At 30.0% G+C, this 24476-nt stretch overlaps 2 protein-coding genes across 2 annotated transcripts in view; one reads left to right on the forward strand and one right to left on the reverse strand.

Annotated features, from left to right (window-relative positions):
- LOC111628659 (ATP-dependent DNA helicase Q4-like) overlaps positions 1-5135 on the forward strand; it is a 43281-nt gene extending 38146 nt beyond the window's left edge. Inside the window, exons 25-26 of the mRNA XM_023372487.1 lie at positions 4437-4845; positions 4940-5135. The gene's annotated coding sequence lies outside the window, so the exon portion shown is untranslated. The remainder of the gene's footprint in view (positions 1-4436; positions 4846-4939) is intronic.
- LOC111628669 (insulin-like growth factor 1 receptor) lies at positions 1356-19845 on the reverse strand. Its single transcript, XM_023372495.1, has 10 exons — positions 19602-19845; positions 19404-19531; positions 19072-19304; positions 18856-18994; positions 18547-18784; positions 6186-6306; positions 5863-6117; positions 5586-5793; positions 5184-5518; positions 1356-1516 (listed from the first exon to the last, which is right to left on the reverse strand). The coding sequence occupies exons 1-10, from the start codon at positions 19842-19844 to the stop codon at positions 1425-1427; spliced, it is 1992 nt and encodes a 663-aa protein (XP_023228263.1). The 5' UTR covers position 19845; the 3' UTR covers positions 1356-1424.
- Between the last annotated feature and the right edge of the window lie 4631 nt (positions 19846-24476).

Below are 24476 nucleotides of genomic sequence, written 5' to 3' on the forward strand. Positions count from 1 at the left end.
TTGAATTTTTTCTAATGATAATATTGAGAATTTTTTAAAATTGTTTCTTTCTCACGATATAAGTAAACTTGATAAATATCCAAAAAATTTAGAAAAGATTTTATAAGTTTTGAGGAGGAAATAATTATATATATATATATACANTTCAGACACTGATCATAATCGCCCCTGATCCATGGAGTTATATCTAACATACCAGCTGAAGGTTTTCCCATAGAATCCAGCACTGTAATAAAATATTGTTAATTAAATCCTAAATATATAAATTTCTTAAATATTATTATACATCTTATAATATTATTTTATACATAACTATATTTATCGGAAATAAACTCTGACATTTCTGAAATCTCAGAAATTTCATTTTTCATGTTAAATTTATTTGTATATATTGTTTTGCATTTGCCAATTGCATAAAATTAGTGAACACTGTTGGTATGATTGATGAGCAGGAAATGTAGTTTTTTTGGAATACTTCAAACTAGCAACTAAATAGTCAAGTAGTAGTAGTGGTTTGGGAAGCTTTGATCACAAAATTAAGATTTGTCTTAATATTATTATAAAATTAAGTTGTACTAAATTGTAGTAATAATTTTTTAAAATAAAAATTTGTTGAGTAAATTAAAACATGACAATTTGAAATAATATTTTATCAAATTTATTATTATAAAATTAAGTTGCACTTATAATTTGGGTATTCCATTGCTCATGAAAGCTTTTTCAGTCTCATGTTTGAGTGATTTTGTTATTTCATTAATGGTATCTACCTCTTCTTAAAGATCTCTTGCAATGGTGATGTCTAAAGGTAACATGACTATTTCAAATTTTCCAGCATTACTTTTTAATCTTGCCCTTCAAAAGTTAATTTTGTTATCATGTACATTTCTGATTAAGAAAAATGAGATAAATTGAAAGAATCGTTCTGTTCCCTCACTTGATTTCTTTTGATGATTTTGTCACTTTATTAACAGCATTTTTTAAAAATCAACTTTGGAAGATTTCATTATGATTGATAGAAAATTTATAGACAAATATTCATTTTTATGAACATCATTTCATTTAGAAAATAGTTGAATTTTTTCTAATGATAATATTGAGAATTTTTTAAAATTGTTTCTTTCTCACGATATAAGTAAACTTGATAAATATCCAAAAAATTTAGAAAAGATTTTATAAGTTTTGAGGAGGAAATAATTATATATATATATATAACTTATAAAAAATACCTCCATCTTTATGAAATAGGTATGTATGTATTGACATTATATTATAATTTTCATTGTTTTCTAAATAAATAAGAACAAACCATTTTACTTTTTCATAATAAATTCCTTTCAAGTTAAAAGAATTTATTAAAAAATATACCAAAACCAAGCATATTTTTTGAGAAAATATATATTTAAAAAGACAAAAGCAATTGGTTGTCAACAGATCTTTCTTTGTTGGCAACTACCAGAATCTGAAGGTTGGTATCTTCCTAAACTGTGTGATATCTGCATACATTGATTTCCACATCCTGTAAAGCAAAGAGAAAAGCTTCATTTAAAATGGGCCAAGCAGCACAATAATCAAATAAAATGATTTTAGAGAATATTTCCAGTTAACATATCTTGCTGTCTTAAGTATATTTTTTTAACATATAGGAAAATATTTAAAGAAATTTTAGATAATTAGTTTGTCTATCACCACATAAAACTAAAATTAGCAAAGAAGCAAGTATTGCTGTTCTCAACTGATGTTGCATTCTTGATCATAATGTGGTAGAGAATAATCACACCAACTATTCTATTTATCAGAATGACAAAAGAGTTCTAGCTGTAAGCCAAGTTTTGCAGTAATATATTTCAGACAGGGATGTAAATGATTACAGTTGAGCAGCATTACCTGGTATGCAATTTAATCACAAAATGCCTTAAAATCACTACCCAGAATCCTCTAAAAATGCTTGCCCAACAATACATTCAAAGATATATACAGCACAACTGACAGAGGTTTTCCTTAATTTCTGTATGCCAAAACTCATCAAAGAATAAAATATAATTATGTGAAGAATAGAGATAGAAAAATTAACATGAAAATTTATGTAATGTAATTATTTTTAAATCTGTTTCTGAATGCCAGTTAGTAGGCTGAAATTTTTCATACTAGATATTAGGTGGTATTAAAGGTGTGATGCCATGTGTACATCTTGATTTTGAAGTGTTTTGGTGATAAGCCTTTTTCCTTGGGGTAGTAGTGCTGGCATGCTGATCTAGGGAGCAACTTTGTACTGTACAGTATATCACTCAGTCACCCTAAATAGTGGTGTGAGGGCCATAATGGCAAAATAGTATGTTTAGGAAATCCTGCACTTTCGTATTGTCTTTTGTGACAGGGCTGTAAACAGTCATTTTCCAGCAAGATAATGTTTGGCCACACAGCTACAGTTTCCCACGAATATCTCTGTCATATTGCCACACTTGTCCTGTGGTCTACAGATTTTTTTTTATATCAAGAATTTACAGAACTGATGAAACTACAGTCTTTGGCCATCTATGAATTGAATGATCTGGTGCAATAGTGCAATATTTGTTTGGAAATCTGTTGCAGGATATGATGCCTGTATGCTTCTATGCATCCAGACAAGAAGTCCTGTAAGGCACTAAAAATTTCTTTAATCATTATATCACTGTTTCACAGGAAATTGTCTTTTTGCCATGATATTGTAATCATTTATTACCATTGTTATTATGTTTGCATTAATAAAGTTTGATTAATTTGATTCCTAGGCCTCCTCCTTGGTGCATAATTTTTCTGTCAATGAGTGTAATTGCAATAATTGATTGTACTAAATTGCAACTAATCACTTGATTTTAATCAAGTGATTAGTTGCAATTTATTTATTTAATCTTATCAAAGTATATGATTTAAAGTTAATTATATTTGATTCGTATAAGTCAGACTAATATGCTGAACTGAAAATTTATGGACAAATGAATTTGTGGAATGAGGCAATGGAACATATGGACAATCTGCCAAATAGAGTTGGCCTCTTAAGAACACTTTATGGGAAACTGACCCCTATTGCCAAGTTCAGGGGATGCCTTTGGGAGACTTCTATGGGAAACTGGCTCCTATTTAGATGTTACAAATGTGAAGAAACCCCAGAAAATTCCAGTACTCAGCCTATTGGTGGAATGCAAATTGTGACCAACTACTAGTGTGTTATTCATTTGTGCTTTATGGGCAAGGACCAATATACATATCTGCCAATTGGATTGTAGGAGTTACAATGCAATGGTACAATATTTAAAATGAGAATTTGCATTTTCTTTAAAAATGTGTATATCCAAGTCACAGATTGCCATACATGACACATCACAGACTATAGGGGATCAGATAGAATATCTCAAAGAACTGACTTATTTGATATCTCTAAAGTAACAATATGATTTTGTAGGCTACTAGTTGGACAACAGTCTTTAGGAACTCAACAGCATCTCACAGGCAATCTTAAATTTGAGATTCTATCCTCATGAATTTTGATTGTTGAGTACAATGACTGAAAAAAACTACACAAATGAATAAGATTATACCGATAGTATAATAACAATGTACATATTTTGTAAAGAATATATTATTTTTCCAGAATATGTTTTAAAATCAGTGGTCACAATTGATTTGTGACAGTGATTTGTAAAATCACAGTCACAATTGATTTGACAAAGGAGCACTGTATTTTGAATCTAAGCAAAAATTTGTCATTACTTCTGGTATAGAGTGCAAATTCCAGAAAATCAACCTAAAATAATTTACATGTAATTTGTGAATTAGTAAATTAACATATAATAATAATTATATTGTTCTATAATTCTAATTTATACAGTGGTATCTCATACTTAAAACGCTAAAGGTGCCATCAGTGGCCTAGTGGATAAAACCACTAAACACTGGCAGTTTGTCATGGGTTCGTGCCTGGCCAACGGGCTGGCCACGTGGAGTTTTCTGGGTTTTATTCATGTTAGTAACACCTAAATAGGGGTCCTTTTCCCTCTGCAGATCACACATGTTTTGTGTTGCCATAACAAAAAAAATTAAAAAACCTAAACCTTGAATGCTAAATTTCACAAAATTTTCTTTGGACTTCGAACGATGCTTCAAAGTTCGAACTGTGAGCTCTGAAAAGAAGCGTAAATGTAATTTGTATTTCGCTCTCGCGTTACGCTCTTATGTTTTCATTGCTTTTCGCTTTATTTTTGGTTTGGTTTGGTTTGGTTACATATATTATGTGTTATTCCTTCATTTTTAACAATTTCTTCCTGTAATTTTTCATCGACTGCTTTTGGGTGCATCCTACGTTTCGTATCCTTTGGTTCAAAATTTCTTGAAAGTAATTTTTAAACCACATTTGATATGTTCGAAGTTAAAAGTATTACAAATTTTTATTGTTTGTACAGCGTCGTATAAATATGCCTAATACGCATTTGGATATTTTATATCTGAAGACACTTCAATTTGATTTTATTCAAACAATTGAGATGGGGGAAAACTTATTGCGAAGTGTGAAGTACACTGACAGATCTGGCAGCCATGTTGAAGATGTCAACAGTGTGCAACCAGTAAATGCAATTTTAATTTTATTATGCAGTATTTATGTATTTTATTTATTGTTTTCATGTGTTAATTTGTTCTTAGGGCATTTAATTGTGTGATTTTTACCTTAAATTATGTATATTTACTGTTTTAAGATTATCGAAATGGGTTATTGCTCAGGATCTACTAATGGATTAATTCAATTTCCATTACTTCTAATGGGGAAAATTGATTCGGAGTTTGAATGTCCTCCTGGAATAAATTGAATTGGAAGTATGAGGCACATAATTATTGTATTTTCAATTCGTTTAAAATTTAATTGAAAGCAATTTCATTTCTCTTTTTTGTCTGACGCTGTGCCTTGTAGACACTACGAGTAATCAGGCAATGAAAATTTCCGAGCCAATTAGTACTGGAACCAGTGTCCCCCTAAACTGCAGATGCTTTTGTTTTCTAAGATATGTATTTATTCTGTTAATATAAATAAAAAATTCTAATATAAAATAAAAATATTTATTCTTAACACAGCCTTTACATGTAAAGAATCTGTATGTATTATATATAAAATAAAAAATGTTAATTCACTTTAGTTTGTAAAGTTACATATTCACCATTAATATGTTTCAGCGACCAGTTCATTAGAGGTGAAGATTCCAAACAATTAGCAGTCTCTTCTTCTGAAGTGGTATCAACTGTTGTAGGAATAGGAATAGGTAAAGGATTCTGATCTTGTTTAATCCAAACATGTGGTGGTGGTGATTGTAATTGATTAAGATCTGGAAATGCTAACTCAGAAGAACTAACATCAGCCACTTCTACACTTGCCAAAGGTGCATCCAAGCATGGTGAGATTAAATTTGGTTTATTAGCCAAGATTTCTACTATCTGGCTGGCCATTGGCCTTTGTTGTGGATTTTGATACCAGCATTGCAACATCAACATTTTTCTACATAAAACAAAATTACAAATGAATTTTAACCCAGAAAAATTAATATGACAAAAATTATACTTACAATTCTGGTTTGCATTGTTTTGGAACAGAAAGTGTTTTTCCATTTATAATATGTTCATAGACTTGATTATTTGACAGTCCTTGAAACGGGAAGCTTCCAAAAGTGACCATTTCATAAAGCAAAACACCATAACTCCATATATCTGTCATTAGTGAAAATATTCCTTTTGACAGACTTTCAGGTGCCATCCACCTGATTGGCATCTTACCTTAAAGAAACAAGAGTGTAACTTTTAAATGTGAAATTGGAATAAATATTATAAAAACATTCAGTATACCTTTAAATTTATAACAGTCGCAGTCAAACACAGGTTTGCAAAGGCCAAAATCTCCAATTTTGACAACTCTTCTGGCATTTACTAAACAGTTTCGACAAGCCAAATCACGGTGAACATATTTCATTTCTGCAAGATAGCTAAGTCCTCGAGCGATATCTAAAGCCATATTTGTTAAACAGAAGCTAGAAACTTCTTCGTTGGTTTCATTTTCTTTTACGAGATTTCTTCGACTAAGAAGATATGTTTTCAAATTACCTGTGAAATATGACTGTTCATAAATTCCAGAGAACATTTATTCAAATTTATGAAAAATCAATACGTACCATATAACATAAACTCCATAATCATGTATACAGGTTCTCCTTTGGTGCAAACACCAAGCAAATTAACAATGTTATGATGATTGAATCGCTTCATCATATCTGCTTCACTCAAAAAATCCAACTAATAATAATTATAAAGTAAAAGTCATTGTAATAAATATATTTTAAATTTATATTAAGCATGAATTTAATAAATTTTGTAGAAAAGATTAAACTGTCAATGCGATTGAGGCAGTTAAGCATTAGCCCATTGCTGATACTGCGGGACCTGGGAGTGAATCCGAGCAGGTGAAAAACCCAAGGGATTTTTTAGTGGCACTCTTCCCCAGATATGTTGGGTCCCATCCCTCACCACTTGATTGCATCTATTGTGGGCTTGATTAAACTCTCCAAAAGTGTGATAGAAAATACTTGTAAAAAACCTTCTAAATTGCCATGAGTTTGAAAAAACGTGTAAACAACACAATAACTGCAACTACTGTACCAATCAGATATTTTATTTAAATTAAAATTCCGGAGAGTTTATGAAAATACTTTACGAAGACCTCATTCGAATTGAACAGTTTGACGAATTGAGTTAACTGGTTTGATTTAACGTGTAAGTCCCTATCTCTGTACGATACATTTGCCGATAACTGTGTACAAGTATATGGCTTAATTAATACACGTCTTCAGTTTCTTAAAATAATATACGCTTCACTTGTATGGGAGCAGCCATCTTTGATTAATCAGCGTTATCCACTACCAAATGGGATACACTAAACATGTCCCGAAGTAGCGCTTTTATTGAGGGTGTATGGCAGGAAAATACTCAACCGCTACGAAATCGTTTAGTCTGATGAATGCAGCTGTTAGATATGTATAAACTGTAAAATTCGATGTTTTATTAATTTATTCACATTAATAGTCGATTTATTCGAACAGATTCAGTGCCTCATCAGCCACTCAGCATTCTTCAAATAGTTCATACTGTAATTAAAACATTAATTCTACTAATTACAAGATGATTATTTCCCATCATTTACTCACATTTTAATATAATACGTCAATAAATTATATTTCGCATCATTGTCACCAATTTTTATTGTTTGTTGTTGTAAATTAGACTTAGACAATGTCAATCCTGATTAAGAGTTACTCTTTTTTAATATGAAATTAAAAATTGTTTTAAATATCACTAAAAATTTTTATTTATAATGAAGTATAATTAATTTAAGAGATACTCTTATGGTATTACGATTAATTAAGTAATTTTCATTAATTTTCTACAAAATACCTCTTAATATTCTCCAGTTAATTTTTAGTGACATTGAACTTTTTAAACTTTTTCTAACAGAACATTGACTCTACTTAATTTTAAATATTTCTTTAATTGATAAAAAATGTGAATTTAAGATATTTTCGTCTATTAAGAAAGGTTAGTGTTTTAAGATACACTATATCTTTGATTTCCGTAAATAAAAAGATTTTAAAATATTATTCATGATTTTTTAAATAGGTCTTAAAATGACACTATAAAGAAATTGCAAAGTTCAAAATGTTATTAACCAGACAAGGTTTATAAGGATGCACCGATAAGCAAAATGGCCGATTAGTGTTAATAATTTATTGTGTTAATAGTTAATTATATTATGATTATTATCAAATGAAATTATATATTCTTAATAAAAATATAAAATTTCATATGATAAAAATAATTTTCAATATGAAACTACGGTAGAGCCTCGATTATCCGACCCAATTGGGGACTGGGGTTGGTCGGATAATTGAAAAGTCGGATAACCGAAAAGTATGAAAAAATCCATTAGTGTAGTATATTATATCCCATGTAATTAGTATATTAGTATATCGTTATTAACCTACTTCGCGTTGAATTTTCATCGATGTTAACAATTTTTTGCCTAACAAAAATTTTTTAAATAATAATCGTAGCTATTGTATCGTTAAAAATTAGAAAATTAAGCCTCGTTTAAATACTGGCTCCTTTTCGTGGTCGAATGAATGTGCCAGCTAAAACACGTAAAAATAATATTAAAGTAGCCAAGACATAGCCAAATATTGTAGNGAAAGAATAAATTTTATAACATTATTTAATCATCAATGCGATATTATCACTTGGTATCATCTTACAACTTTGGTTATCCTTTTTTCTATAGAGTTTACCTTAATCGCTAAATTAATAATTATTATTTTAATTAATACCCAAACCCTTCATGGCTTCCAGTATTGCTTGGAAATTTTTTTAAGAAAGATAAAAACAAGTTTTCCAAGTGCAATTTATGCCAGTCTTTTATTTCGAGAGATGGAAAAAAATGCTAAAACTTTCGCCACATGATAAATCATCTGGAAAATGTCGTCATGAAAATTTTTAAAAATAAACTTAAAAGATGAAAAGAGAAAGTTCCGAAACGAAAGAAGCTGGATGTTCATCAGTAACAATGGAAACTTATATCCAAAGACAAGCTACTTTAACTCAATTAATAGAGAAGAAAAATTGTGTAATATCAACGATCCAAAGAAGCTCATTAATTGATTGGATAAATGATAAGCGTAGATATACAACCATACTTTGTTGTATCAGATTTAGGATTTCAAAGATTACTAAAAAACTCGTTCCTAATTACAATATTCCCAGCAGAAAATATATATCTGAAAATAACATCCGTGATATATTTTAAAAAAGTTCAGTCAAAAATTCAGAAAGCTATTGATGATTCAAAATACAGTATTTCTTTAATCGCTGGTAATTGGATAGCAACTACAAATAATTTTCTTTTTTTAAATGTAACAGCTCCACTGGTTGAAGAATGATTTTCAGCAAGAACTGTTTTGCGAATTGTTCCCTTTGAAGGTTCCCACACAGCTACACGAATCATAGTTCTTGAACGGTATAAGTTGACAAAAGTCATAAGATATTCTTAGTACTTGTCACACATTTTAATCATTCTGCTGTAGCTGTATGCAAATTGGAAGATTTGCGAGACAAGTTAGGTTTGCAGAAACACAAATGAATTCAAGATGTTCCTACTCGCTAGAATTCTACTTACTACATGTTGTAAAGACACTTGGAACAGCAAAAAGCCCTTGTGCATATATGCTAAAGATAGTAAAATTCCCATGTTGAGCACATATCAGTGGTCTCTCGTTGAAAAAATTGTTCTACTTTTAAAACCATCCGAAGAAATTACTATGGAAACCAGCAACCGAGAAACCACCTCATCTTCAATAATTCACACAATAGAGACTCTGAAATTATTCTTATTATCAAAAGAGCAGTAGTTCCTTTAGTGGCATTAATACCACAATAGAAGGACTAGAAAATTCAATATAAAAAGATTTTCAGCATACGCTGAAACCGATACCGATTAATCGGAAAAATGGCCGATTACCGATTACTTACCGATTAATCGGTGCATCCTTAGACAAAACCATAACTATCCAAAATGCGTACAATTTATGCACATTGGAAATAAAATTTTATGCAAAAAATTAGCGCAGTTCACCAACTGTATGAATATTTTCATCATTTTATCCACCGAAAGTATTGGAAAGACACATAAATTGCATAGTACACTTAAAAAACAAGCTGCAACGGCACTGGGACGCATCTCGGGCGAGTATAAAACGCCCGAGATGCGTCCCATGGCACCAGCGCATGATAGTCGCAACCACGTCGCGTTGAGAGAGAATAACACCCGCAACCTTTTCTTCTTTCTCTGGATCTGCATACCAAGTCTGGGAAAAGTGAGAAACGAATTTTATCTCCTCAACATTCTGTACTGAGAACTTTTTAAAACTAAAGACGATGCAATGTGTAACAGTCTTTCCATTTTTAACCATTGAAATATCAATATTTTCAATTCCTAATGTTTATTCTTTTCCGAAAAATCCTCGAATATAAATTTATGGATTTATTTCTTTAAGAACTGTATAATTAATCATCATTAAATTATCAATGTTAATAAAATTAAGTGCTTTATCTGCTGTAAATAATAGTTCATCCATACCTGAGTTCACTTGATCGGTGTTCCTTTCTAACATTTCAATTCTTAGATTCATTGAATCTTCTTGTTTTTCATAATATCGAAACTCGAAGCCATAAACTTACATCTTTGAAATTCGTTAAGAGTGATTTTATTCTTTCCAACTTTTCTAACATCAACTTTAGTCTTGCAAAGGAAGATTCTGACCAAATTCCTGATAGGAATTCTTATTAGTTTGTGGAATGAAATAATAGTTCATTCGTTGAATTTTTGTCACTGACTCTCTCGATGACCTTTTCCCCGAATAATGGAGTAACTTGACATTCATACTTTCAACTGCACTTCTAAAGGGTGAAATACGAGTTGTCACATTTCCTTTTGAATAACGAAGTAATGGCCTCACACAATGATGGCCTTCGAGTTAGAGCAACAGGTAGTGGATCACAACAAAAATCAGTCATTTTACTTAGTTCAAAGACACTGATAAATTAATCGATAAAAAAATTCGCCAGTAAGTAGTGACTATGTACTGTAATAAAGCAACGTTTCCATTTAAAAAAATCTAACAAAAATCTTGTTTAAATTCCCGACATTTAAATTGCGAACCCACGACCAGTGATCAGGATACGAAGACCGCTTGGCCACTGGTGGGCACAGTTTTGTATGTCACTCAGCTTTCGTTTAACCGAACGATTTCTTTTGCAGTGGTTTAGTATGCTCTCATCTTCCGGTTTTGTTATTTTTATTAGATACAACTTGTCGAGACGTTTCAGTATGTCGGTCAAAGATACTAATAAGCTATTGACGTAGCCATTTCCTAACGGATACATAAGTGTTCTTCGAGAAACAACATAAACCGGAAGTGATGACATAAAATATATCCGAACAACCTACCAGAAAACACGCCTACAGTTCGTTTCGTATGAAACGAAGTAAATTATGCCATTAATTTACTTAGTCGCTTTTGATTGTCACTTAGAAGCATGCAAAATCTCTATCTAGATAATATCAAAAAGTTTTGCATTAAATGAAAATAAATCAGATGAGTCACCACTGAATTGAGAATGTTGCGTAGCTATAAAAATGCATAAGTAGGCTGCACAATTTATGCATTTTGCGTTTTTATTGTTACACAACATTCCTCGTTTCAGCGGTGACTCATTTGATTTATACAGAAGGTCAGTTTATAGTAACCAAGAGAATTGCAAATTGTAGAGCTAAATTTTTCAGTCATATACTAAAATCAATTTAAATATATTATTTTTTTCGTTTTGAAAAATTAATACATCGTTTTTCAAATACTGTATATGAATTTGTATATATTAATGCTCATTTTTATTTTTAAAAATGTACACGATTTAAAAGCGAAAAAAGTATTAAAGATATGTGCATAAATATTAATTATTCCGTATCTTTAATATTTTGCACAAAATAGTATATAATACTTGTATTATACAGTAAAATCTATCCAATACGTAATCTGAATAAAAGAGAAACTTGCCTAAATAAGCGATTCTCTATGTTAAAAAAGTCCGTTCAAAACGGAAACCTGCCAAATTAGAAAAATTCGGTACCGTGCGATTCCGGGTTACGCAGGTTCTACTATACTTTTTACTTTCTCATCTGTTATGTATAAATAAGAAGGGAAAGTAATAAAATCGTGTCAAATTTCATCCTCCGAGTCTTTTTGCAAATCTCCACGTTTTGAGACCCCCTGAACCCAAAAAGTAAAAAAAAAAAAAAAAAGAATTTCGTGGATATGTGTGTGTGAAGAAGTGTTTGTGTGTTGGCGTCTATTTCGCTTAATATCTCAGGACGGGATAAAGAAACCAGATTTGGCAGGATAACTTGTGTATAAGGGGCATATGCTATTAAATTTTGGTTGTGAAAGGTCAATAAGGGGATGAAAAGATAGAGAGTAGTCAGTTCTCATATCTCGCGAGGGGTGATTTAAAGATTTTATATATTGTTTAGATTTACAGTGTTTTATAAAACTCATCGTTACCCTCGAAATTATATACAGTGGATGATCAGTTAACGAACACTTTGGATAGCGAACAAATCGGATGGATAACAAACACTTAAGCGAAAGATTTTTATGATCGGACAATGAACACTTTACTGAACAAATATAAAAAGAAGCGACGGAAAATAACGAATACCGATTGATTTTCCCTTGTCTTCAGGTAACAATTCGAAACGTTTCGGAGCGCGGGAGACGTCAACATCGACACTCAACCCGATACCGATCAGATAGTATTCCTCCGAAATTTTGAAACTCTTCCTTGTAATTCTAGCTTTTTGCTTACCTTTCTGACAATAACTTTTTATAGTTTAATAAAGTAAAAATTACAGATACTAAACATATCTTCATTATTCGCCATGTCCAATCACCAGAAACAACTATTCTTCACTGCAGAGATGACCTTTCTTTGTAGGCTACAACTCTGCACAAATATGTAAAACGGTCTAAAATGTCCACAGGTGATAGTCCCAACACAATTAAAAATATAACATTTCTTTATAAAAAAGGGCTGGCGGAAATTACAATTTAATAAAGTAAAAAAATTTTTTTTATAAAGAAAGGCCTACAAAGAAAGGTCATCTCTGCAGTGAAGAATAATTGTTTCTGGTGATTGGATATGGCGAGTAATGAAGATATGTTTAGTATCTGTAATTTATTTTATTAAATTGTAATTTCCGCCAGCCCTTTTTTATAAATTTTTTATAGTCTTCGTGAGACTGTCGGACGGACACTTGTTAAGTTTTGCGTCCGAGTTTATTTACGAAAGGTGAAAGTTTAACTGTTCCATCGGATATTCGTTAACGTTTTAATACCAAATTTCGAATTTCATCCGGGCTAGTTAAATAATTTTTTTCTTTTTGTGGGCTAGTTGATTTCTTTTCTCTGAATTTTTGTAAGTGCTTTTCTGAACTTTTTATTTAAAAAAGAAACTGATAATATTATGGAGCCTAAAAAGAGGAGTGTGAAGAACTGTGCTCACCGTAGAAACCAAATAAGTGATAATAGCCAAGGTAGAAAGTGGGCNAATACATAGAGGCAAACAACTTTTTTTCTTAAGGTAATTTGTGGATGCTGTATATTCAAGTTTATATATATGTGTCACTTTAATCCAAAAAATCTTTTTTGGTTGACAGTCTCACAGCACTTCTGGTTAGAAAATAAAGACTTATTGCACAAATTGAACACAGGCTATGTATGCATTTTGGGTTGTTGTAAATCAGCAACCCCTCTTCAGTGATGTTTCATAGAAAACTGACATAAAAATTTCATTTTCACACCTTACAACAACCGAAAATGCATATGTAGCTTATGTTCAGTTTGTGCAATAAAGTCTTAATTTTCTAACCGGAAGTGCTGTGAGACTGTCAACCAAAAAAGATTTTTTGGATTAAAGTGATAATATATATATATTAACTTTTTTTCAATTTTCACACATGTCTGGTTCTATTATTTTTTCTTATCATAATGATAATGAATTTTTTTACATCTCAGTTTTAGGGGTTATGTTCCAAAAAAACTGTTGCAGTTAGTAAAACTATAAATGCCGAAATGGAGACTTTATGAGCAGTAAGGAGTTAGAAGGATAACATTGAACATTGAGTAAACCATAAGAAATGAAAAATTTCAAACTGGTTAAAAAGAATCAAAGTTAAGAATTGATAATCAATGCCTTACAAATTTTTTTGAATTTCTTTAATAGGGCAATACTTCAAGTTCAAGCCATAATTAATGACCAGATAGATCAATGCTTATAAAATGATCATTGTAGTTATATGCCATCAGTAATAGTAGATAAAAAGAATAACATTGTTTTTAGCTTTTAATTACAGATAATTTTTTAATTATATAAAGAAAGCATTAATTTATATCTTGTCTAAAAATATGATATAAATTATTGGTAATTAAAATATTAAACAATAATCTGAAAATTTTTTATATCATTTTCATTAATTTCATTTTTGGTAGAAGTTGCATTATTTCAAAACTTTGATTGTAAAATTATGCTGCCTGTCCATAAATGGATGAAGCAAATGATATAATGTTTACACAAAACTCAGTTTTGTGTAAACAAAAAATGTAAACTATACTGAAATAAATGAAATCCAATATAACAATAACTTAGTGAACATGTTTTCTATATACTGTACTTTTCATGGTCTTTTCTTTTAAAAGCTGTGTTGTTGTTTAAATTAGAACTGTGAATTAAATATTAAAAAAATTGCAAATTTTTCTTATATTCCTTCTCCTTGTTTACATATATTTTCTGCTTGATCACATTTTTCTTCTGTAGTATTTTTGTAATAATAGTGAGAGCTGTGTTCCTGGACTTTTTGACACAAACTTCGTCAGAAAAAATTTAATGTTATTTTTGTAAAATTATTGTTGCTATACATGATGCATTTCATTAATGCAAATCTCAGTTTTTATAACTTAATCTATAAATGCTATTTTATTTTTTATTTTATTTTTTTGAATGCTATTTTAAAAATTATTTGAGGTAATTAANGTTAATAGCCAAGGTAGAAAGTGGGCACAAGATGTCTGATGTTGCTAGGCAGTATGGCTTGAACAGGTCTACAGTAGTGCCTACTGTAATCGTAGTTATGAAAGGTATATCAAGAAGTCTCAAGCTGCTAATGGAGTAATGAAAATCACATCTGAGAAATAAAGAACATTTTAGAGTTCACAATGGAACCTGAAACTGATCTGTGACAGAAAAACTCCAAGAACTCTCAAATGAAGAATACCAAGAAACTGAGCGAGATGCGTTTTCTTTTGAAAAAGAGAAGACTAAAGAGGATCAATGTCGATTATCTGCTACTAAAGATCTTTTGAAGAAGTGGTAGGATGTCAGAACAACGATCATTCAAGTGGCATCCAATCCAGAATAAGGTTAATGGGGTTGGGGATCTCTACAATTACAATACAGTACTATTAATTACATCCGAAAAGCCCTGAAGAAAAGATAAAAGCAATCGACATTGGACAGATTCTTTAACCCCACAAACGGAAAAAAACATGACTAATAAAAATGCAAGACTGCATATATATGTATTTTTACTATTACATATAAATGAACGTAGTAAAAATGTATATATATTTTTATTTTTTGGAGTCTCCGGAACGAATTAATCAAATTTCCATAAAAATCTATGACAAATCGATAATTGGTTAACGAACATTTAAGATAACGACCAAAGTTTTGGAACGAATTATGTTATTTAACCGATCACCCACTGTATTTTTAATTATTATAAAATAGAAAAATACTTAAAGTTTTTATACGAAAATCTCATAACAGATGGCGCACATACAATTTTAGTTATTTATTTTGATTAATAATACAAATGTTATTTTTAAAATGAAATCTCATAAAAGCCAGGAAACTTACCAAGTCGTTGCTAGATTTTTTTTAAAATTTAAATAATACAATTCAAAAAATATTTCATTCGACTCTCTCTGACCTGTGAGTACCAAGACAGCCTTTTTAAATCACTCTCATTATAGAATACTAGCAGACCCCGCCACGCGTTGTTGTGGCTCAAATGTATTTATTATAAATGTATAACACTTCCCCCGTGTGGGGGGGGATTTTTCGAAAAATTTCTTCTTAGTGTACATTCTCTTGGCGTACCCTATTAAAGCGCAATCAAAAACGCAAAAACCCACATCTAAAATAGTANATAATAATTTGTTGCAAAATCCAGTAATCCTTTTTTTTCTTAAACAATATTTGAACACTTTCTGTATTTTAAAATTTTTATATTTAAAAATTTTTCCAGTCTAAGATCATTACAACATTCTGTATTTTTACATTTGTATACTATGTTTCATTCATAGACATTCTGTGAGAATCTTTGATATACAAAGTAATCTAGCTTGACTAAAACCTTTTGAATGAGGTAAAAATGTTAGCTATTAAAGAATTTACTAGAATTTATAATTGTTTACATTTTTTGTTTATGGTAAACCAATTTTTGCATTTAATTTTTGACATTGAATATTTGATATATTATAAAATTGAGTAGAATTGGGCTAGAGGGTATTTATTAAGAGAAAGTCAACTTAACATTAATTCTTTAATGCTATCATTTTTATATTTTGCATTGATTTTTATTAACGATCTTACTATTTAATTTCTACTTTTTAAAGTAGAGTTTAAACAATAAAATTGTTAAACTTAAAAATAAGTCAATATAAGTTCAAGAATATTTAACCTGAAATTAGTTTTAGAACTTATTATATTCTGGAGATTCAATTTTTCAATTAAAGAAATAAAGATATCACATTTTTAAATAAAAATTGTTTATATTACATTTGAAAATAGTTTTTCAATTGTATTAAAAAGATTGATCAACAAATACCAGTTTCTTCTTTTAAAGATGAAATAAAATTATAAAAACATTTAAGATTAAAAAGGACTCATTTTTGAATTATCAACTGTTCTTAAGTTGTGTTTATATTGTTTAAATAATAAGTTGATTGTTTGATGCTATTGATAAATTGTTATGAAATTTCATAGTGTAGATATTTGAACAAAAGTTTTTTAAATGTAAAAAAAAAATTAGAATTCAGTTAATAATAATTAATATAATTTGAAAATATATTTTATGTTGACATCTAATGCTGTTCCAGCTGAAGAAAATATTTAAAATAAATCTACACTTAGTCTTATAAATCATTAATTTTTTTTTTTTTAAGATAATTACTTTCTTACAGTCAGAGTAAACTAGATACTTTACAAAAATTTGAATATAAAAAATAATTTTATGGAACTATTTTTGTTTTATAGTAATAATTTTTTCATCTGTATTCAATGACATATATAAAATTTTGTATAGGAATTTTCAATGTTTTAAAACAATGATCTGTAGCCAGACAATAATTAACAGGAAAAATCAGTTGAACTGCTAATTAATCACTTTAAAATAATAATAATAATACCACTATTGAAACCTAAAAACAACACCACCACAGACCCCACACAATACAGACCAATTACAGGTTTTCCAACACACTACAAATTATTGACATCCTGTATCACAAACAAAATATACAAACATGTTGAAGAACACAACATTCTTACAGAACAAAAAAAATGTTGCCGTAGAAATCACAGGGGATGCAAAGAACAGTTACTCATAGATTCAGTCATTCTACGGCAAGCACACAAACAACACAGAAACATACACATGGCATATATAGACTACAGAAAAGCATTCGACAGTGTTCCACACAGTTGGCTGCTACATATTCTACACATGTACAAAATACATCCATCACTCATTGCATTGTTCGAAAACACTATGCAGCACTGGAGAACAACACTGCATCCCAGGGTTAGTAACACTTCCATACAAATAAATGAGATATTCATTAGGCAAGGAATTTTTCAATGAGATTCCTTGAGTCCTCTCTGGTTCTGCCTAGCCCTGAATCCATTATCCAACATGTTAAACAACACGCATTATGGCTAAAATATCAGACATGAAAAAACAACACAGTATATGCTGTCACATCTCATGTACATGGATGACATAAAACTTTATACATCCACACACAAACAACTTCATCAACTCCTACAAATCATACACTCATACACTAAGGACATACAAATGGAGTTTGGCTTAGACAAATGCAAAAAACTACACATAGAAAAAGGAATCTTGAAGAGAGAAGATTTTACACTTGGAAATGGGGACATTGTTGAATCCATGGAAGAGGGTGAGTTCTACAAGTATTTAGGATTAATTAAAGAATGCCAAAGTAGGTTAAATGCCATTCTCAAAACACAGCTAAATGCAAAACACACAGTTAAAGCAATAAACACATAAAAACAAACTACTCACCACACCTCAATAATGATCACATACACTGAACCAAATTTACGGTGTGGTACGATAAACGACGAAAAATATGTCATCCCAGTACTCACATACTCTTCTGGAGTTATACATTGGACTCACACAGATCTCGAGCAACTCCAAAGGAAAACAAGAACAACACTTACTAAGCATAAACAACGTCACCCTAAATCTGTCACAGAAAGATTAACCCTTCCACGTAAAGATAGCGGACATGGCCTGATTGATATAGTTAACTTTCCCTACAAACAAATACAGTCACTGCGAGAGTTTTTCTACAGGAAACAAGAAACATCACAGTTACATAAAGCAGTAACTCTAGCAGTCTTAAATAGCACACCATTAAACTTACACTTACAACACATAAAAAGCATAGACACCATCAAGCAATCGTGGGCTTAAAAGGCACTCTATGGCAGGCATCCTTATGACCTGGCCCAGGATTTTGTTGACAAAACTGNTTAAAACTATTTTCAATTTTTAAATACCTTTTCTTCTACTGAGGCACCTATTTTAAGTGTTTTTACAGCAGCAGCTACCCATCCTTTAGATTCTATGAAAGTTTCTCCTCCATAGACAGTACCAAAAGCACCTTCTCCCAATTTTCTATTGATAACAACATAGTTTCTCGGTATTTCCCATTCATCTAATGCTAAGAGATTATGGGCAGCAACTAATCCTAATTCCTTAATTCTGTCTTTAGTTAGTTTCATTTTTTCTTCGTATCTAATAAACATTAATAAATTATCAATAGAAAATATTTTTAAAATAGCTCATAAAACTTTAATTAATCTAACCTTCTTTTCAACAATATAAAAACAATTGATAATACTAAAGCAAATATGGAAAAACCGGAAATATTCATGATAACAAGGGCAAGTTCACAGCTGACGTTCAACATTGCTCGAAACTGTTCAACAGAACACATTTCTGGATCTATTTATAAAAACAGAGTAAAGTTTCTCAATAGTAATAATAATTATCTTTATAATAGAAGGTAAGTAATCACTTACCTTCCATTCCATCAGATGGTTGCCTACCATCGTGCGTTAACCAAACAATGGCCGATTGATTTATTTCTAAAGAACCGTTCTCTTCTGAGATGGGAATGTATCTTCCAATTTCACGTGTAACATTACCATGCCATTGCCAAATGACAATGTCTAACAGTCGACTGGATCCAACAAATTTCACACGACCCGATACTCCCATAAAATTAGTTTTCATTAAGAGAGAGATAAACTTTCTGCAATTTTAAAACTTTTTCATTAACAATTTAATTTTATAGGATGTATAGCTTATACATAAAAGTATCTAACTTAAATATTTTTGAAATGAAACTAACCTGGTTACTGTATCTGAATGCAAAATTGCCACCATGCTGTCATTTTCGTTTAACAGATTATCTAAAGCTAGGGCATAAACCCAAACGGCATCATACGCGTATCCACCATATTTACTTATGGTTCTATTCTATTTAAAATAAAAATAGTTTAGATTTACAAATATAAACCGATTAATAATTTTATATTGTTTAGAATACTTGGGAGCTGGCATAAGTTTTGTATGTAGATGTCCATTCCTGGATGGTCTTTCCTTCTTGCATGACAATTTGTGGATCAGCATAAAAAGTATAAGTAAGAGTGATATGACCATCGATAGCTTTACTCATCTGTTCTGTGGTACACGGAATTGATTCTCCCTGAGTATTAAAGTAATCGGTATCAAACCAATTATTGCTAAACCACGCTGGTAAAAACCATTGGTAACCTTGATAAGCTGTCATTTTCTGTGCAAAATTAAACATGTATTTTAATAATAATTTTACATAAAATTCAACACAATACATTTAAATTTAATTTATAACTGAATTAGTTATTGAACAAAGGAGATAAATCACAAAAATGCATATTCTCATTGTGCTCAAATACTGAATTGTTCCAGTTGGAAACAGTTTGAGTACCAAAATACCACTGTATTTCGTTCGTCATTTTTATGAACGATTACTTACTTATGGTTAAAAAAAGTTTAATAACACTTACCTAAAAATGTTTAAATAAAGTTTACTAAATACAATAATTAATTTATAAAAATAAAACACTAAGTGTCTTAAGGGCTAAAGTCTGAAAGCAATGATGAAAATTGCACTGAAAGTGTCATCGTTGGATCAAGAAATAAAAAATATTGCACTACTGTATCAATTTTCATTAAAGTAAACCTGATGAAAAGCACAAAATAATTTCAATATTGTAAAATCCATGGGCAAATTTGAGACAACCTGCATGCTTGTTTGAATAAAAAAATCAAATAATGAAGTTTACACTTAAAAAGTATGAAATTTTATATGGAGGATTTCCAAAACTGTGTTAGAGCAAAACTGAAAGTTGTGTTGTACCAAGAATATCCCCAGTTTTCAAATCGTGCTGTATAAGGGATACCTGTAGCTGAACATGGAGGGTGAAAATGTTGCTTTCTGATATCTTTGTGTACTATGGCTGCTTGTAGTTGAGAATGTCTTCTTATTTTACTGGAACCTCATCAAACTTGTGTGATTTCCTTGCTTCTGCAATTCAGGCTACAGATTCTCTAGAACATAGACTCTGTTGGCCAATTGCAGAGACGAAGTTTATGTTAAATGACATTTAACAGCTGTATGGCATCAAGACATTGGCTGGCTGAAGTGCAATTTAAAATGCATTGCAAAGACAATGATCATCTATTTCTGAATGCCATCTAAATGAACCTCAGCAAAACATTGGTTCTTACTTTCTTTATTCGTTACTCCACTCTTTTAGTGATCATTCAGCCAATCAGGTTATTTGTTTGTGACATCAGAAAAAACTCCAATAAGGTTGCAATATTATTACATTACTACTGGAGTTTTATATCAAATGTTACTATGTTAACATTTGATATAAAAATCCAGTATTATTTTGTTGTTTTCTAATTGAATCCTTTCAAAAGAGCTTTAAGAGATTAAAACAGTTGGAATAAAATACAGTATAGTCATATATTTATGCTTTATATTGCAATTTGCTCCAGTAAAGCTATTCAGAATTGGTTAGAATTCAATAACTTGTATAATATAGTAGAAAAATTTTATATTTAAGAACGTTAGAAGCAATTATTTATGAAATATTGAAGAAATGAAGCTTTATAAGCAATTTCAAAGTGTTATTGCATTGTTATAATATAATAAAATTATTAATTTTGCTTGACTACAAGTCTGCCATTCAAATTGACTTGTATGTTCTAAAATTAAGAGTCAAAAACTTAAAATTTGCAACTTAAAGTACCATATAAGACAAAACTAAACTTCAGTCTGAATTTTATCAATATATGTGCAGCTTATCATTTGTATAAGATGACCCTCCTAAACCTACATATCAAAACCAAAACTGGGGAAACTCCAAATAAATAGCAAACTATTCTTATGTTGCAAAAAGTAAATTAAAAGGAAGCTATTATCAATAATTCATTACTTATAAGAAAATATTAAGTCTCAATTACATTGGACACTTTTTATGATCAATGGTGAGTTCTACCAAGATCTTTTAATAGGTGATTGTTAATTCCCCTGTAATCAAAAAGTATCAGGAATGGTTCAAATACAGGATTTTAGTTCATTCATCAAAATTTATTTCATCTTTTTCAAAGTAATCACTTATGCCAACATTTTTTCCAATCCTCGAAATACGCTTTAAAGTTGTTTTTGTGAAATCCCTTAAGGACTTGCAATGAATTTTGTTTTATGGCACTGATCAACTCAAAATGGTGACCACAAAGTGGAAATTTTAGTCAAGAAAATATGAAAAAGTCACACAGTGCCATATCAGGTAAATATGGAGCTTGCACAACCAAACAATAAGAGTATTGTGAGCAGGTTCATATTGTGGCTAGTTTTCTTGCCACAAATCAGATCGTTTTCTACAAATTGCTTCATGAAAATGACCTAAATGCTCAAACAGTTTTCTTTGTTGACAGTTTGGCCATTAGAAGGAATTTGTGATGCACAGCACCACAACAATTGAAGAAAACAGTCAATATAATCTTGATTTTTGACTGACTTTGACATAGTCTTTTCAATCTTGCTTCACTTTATGATCATCATTTAGTTGAATGTTGAGCCGTTTTGGTGTCAAAAGTGTAGATCCACATTTCATCACCCATAATGAGGCATTTTAAGATTGATTTGCCTTGAGAAAGCATTTCCTCAGCCACTTGAACACATTTGTTTTTGAAAAATTCAACATTTTCAGGAGAACTTGAGAAGTGATATGCTGTAAGACCAAATGATCTTTTAGAATTGCTTGACAAGTTCCAAATGAAACTGGAACATGTTCAATAATGTTCCTAATTGTTAAACAATGATTGTTGAACACTATCTCTGACTTGAATGATGTGTTGTTCATCAGTTGAAGTGGATGGTCTACTGGAGCATGGTTCATCTTAGACATGTTCTCTATCTTCTTTGAACATCTTGTGCCACTCAAACTCTTGTTTTTGATAGTCGTCAAAGGTTTTTTGCAACATTTCCAATGTTTTTTGTAACACTAATTCTGTTGTGAAAACAAAATTTAATGCACATTCTTTGCTCAATTACTTTCAACATTTTGAAAAATCTCCAGCACAAAAATTCTTTACACACAAAAGAAGTGTTTATTTGCAAATGAAAACGGGTGATGACATAAGGATTGCTGCTAGATGTTGATAAAAATCATTCCAAACGGCAAAATACGATGACAGCATCCTCCTCTACGTGCTCAGTTTAAATTAACTATTCCTGATATTGTTTGATCACAGTAATATATTAATATAATGAGCTGGTCTAAAACTGAAAACAAAGTGCAGAAAATTATAAATTATTGTGATGGTACTGTTTATCATTTATTGATTTCCATTTTAATTAATAATGTTGATTTTGTAACAAAAAACTGATAAGTTAATTTTCAATAACATTTTCTTCCAGTTTATTAATATAAAATTCAGGAAATTTATTAAGGAACAAATTTAATAAATCTATATTTTTTGTAATAGATTACATGATTTATTAATTAATAAACTGTTTTTTCCTCTCTTTATAGAAGTCACAGTTTTATGATTGCAGATTAATAACATTATGTTTATATAATAAAACATTTTATATTAAATCTTAATAATTTGATGATTCTAAAAGATACATTTTTTTTTTCTAATTAACAATTTTAACTAACTAAAAATTTTAGTTTGCAAAATATGTCAGATAATCATGAATATACAGCAGTCTTATAAAAATGACATTAAATAACATTAACATCAAATGATAATGGTGAATTAATGAAGAAAGTTTTTCATGCACCCAAAACAAAAGTAGAAACAAACAAAAACCAGTGTTATTGGAAATTTTCTAAGAGTCAATTTGAATAAAAAAATTATCAATTTTTTCATCCAAAGTATCCATTGCATCAAATGTGACTAAGTGTGAGCCCTGAATTATGAAGTCATATCAACAATTTGCAACATCAGGTGTTTGCTATTTCTTCTTTATTATTTCTTAACAATGTTTGATGCAAATATTTTAATTTTAAATCAATGTACATTTAATAACTAAAGTAGATACAGTACCAATTCATGTGCTGTTGAAAAATAAATCAATTCTAACATTAATAACATTATAGTTTCAACAATATGACCTTGAGAGAGAGTGTACAGTAATTTGATCAGACAGGATAAATTATATACTGTGTAATATGAATTATTTATAATAATTGAGTTATTATGTATAATGACTATTTTTGTCATATTTGTATTAATATCCATGAATGAATTTTTCCATGTTACAATATGTTCAAAATTAGTCTATAAAAATTACATATATATTTTATTTCTTTTTTAGTTAAATTGCTACCTAATGTTTCCTAAAAAAATTCTTAGGCTACTAGTTTCACAACATAAAAACTTGCAAAATAAAAAGTTTGATTTTATAAAATTTAATTAGGATAAACTGTTGCCAAGAATTTTGCTATTATTCCTAACAGTTACAGAAAGATTTGGGAAGTTTTTGAAGAAAAATTTCCCTGAAGATGTGTATGCATATATATATGTATACCTATCTTGAGTGATTACAGATTCCTTTTAAAAAGAAACATGCAACAAACCTACATTATTTAAAGAACAGTACTAAGATTTTTATTCATTAACAATTTTTCATTACAAATTACGTCTAAGAAAAAGTTAAATCTTGTCGCAGAACTCAATCAATGTTTAATGTTATGGATCATCTGGGAGTTGAATTCATTTCATAAAATTATTTAGAAAATTTATTCCTAAATTCTTCACTCTCCATAGTGAGGTTGAATAGGCAGTTTTTTTTTTTCAAGTTAAAGATAAACCAATAAAAATTCACATCCTAATTGCCATGATCTAAAGATCAAATTTT

This window comes from Centruroides sculpturatus, unplaced genomic scaffold, assembly GCF_000671375.1.
Source record: "Centruroides sculpturatus isolate CEXI.00-Female unplaced genomic scaffold, Cexi_2.0 scaffold406, whole genome shotgun sequence".
Classification (NCBI taxonomy): Eukaryota; Metazoa; Arthropoda; class Arachnida; order Scorpiones; family Buthidae; genus Centruroides; species Centruroides sculpturatus.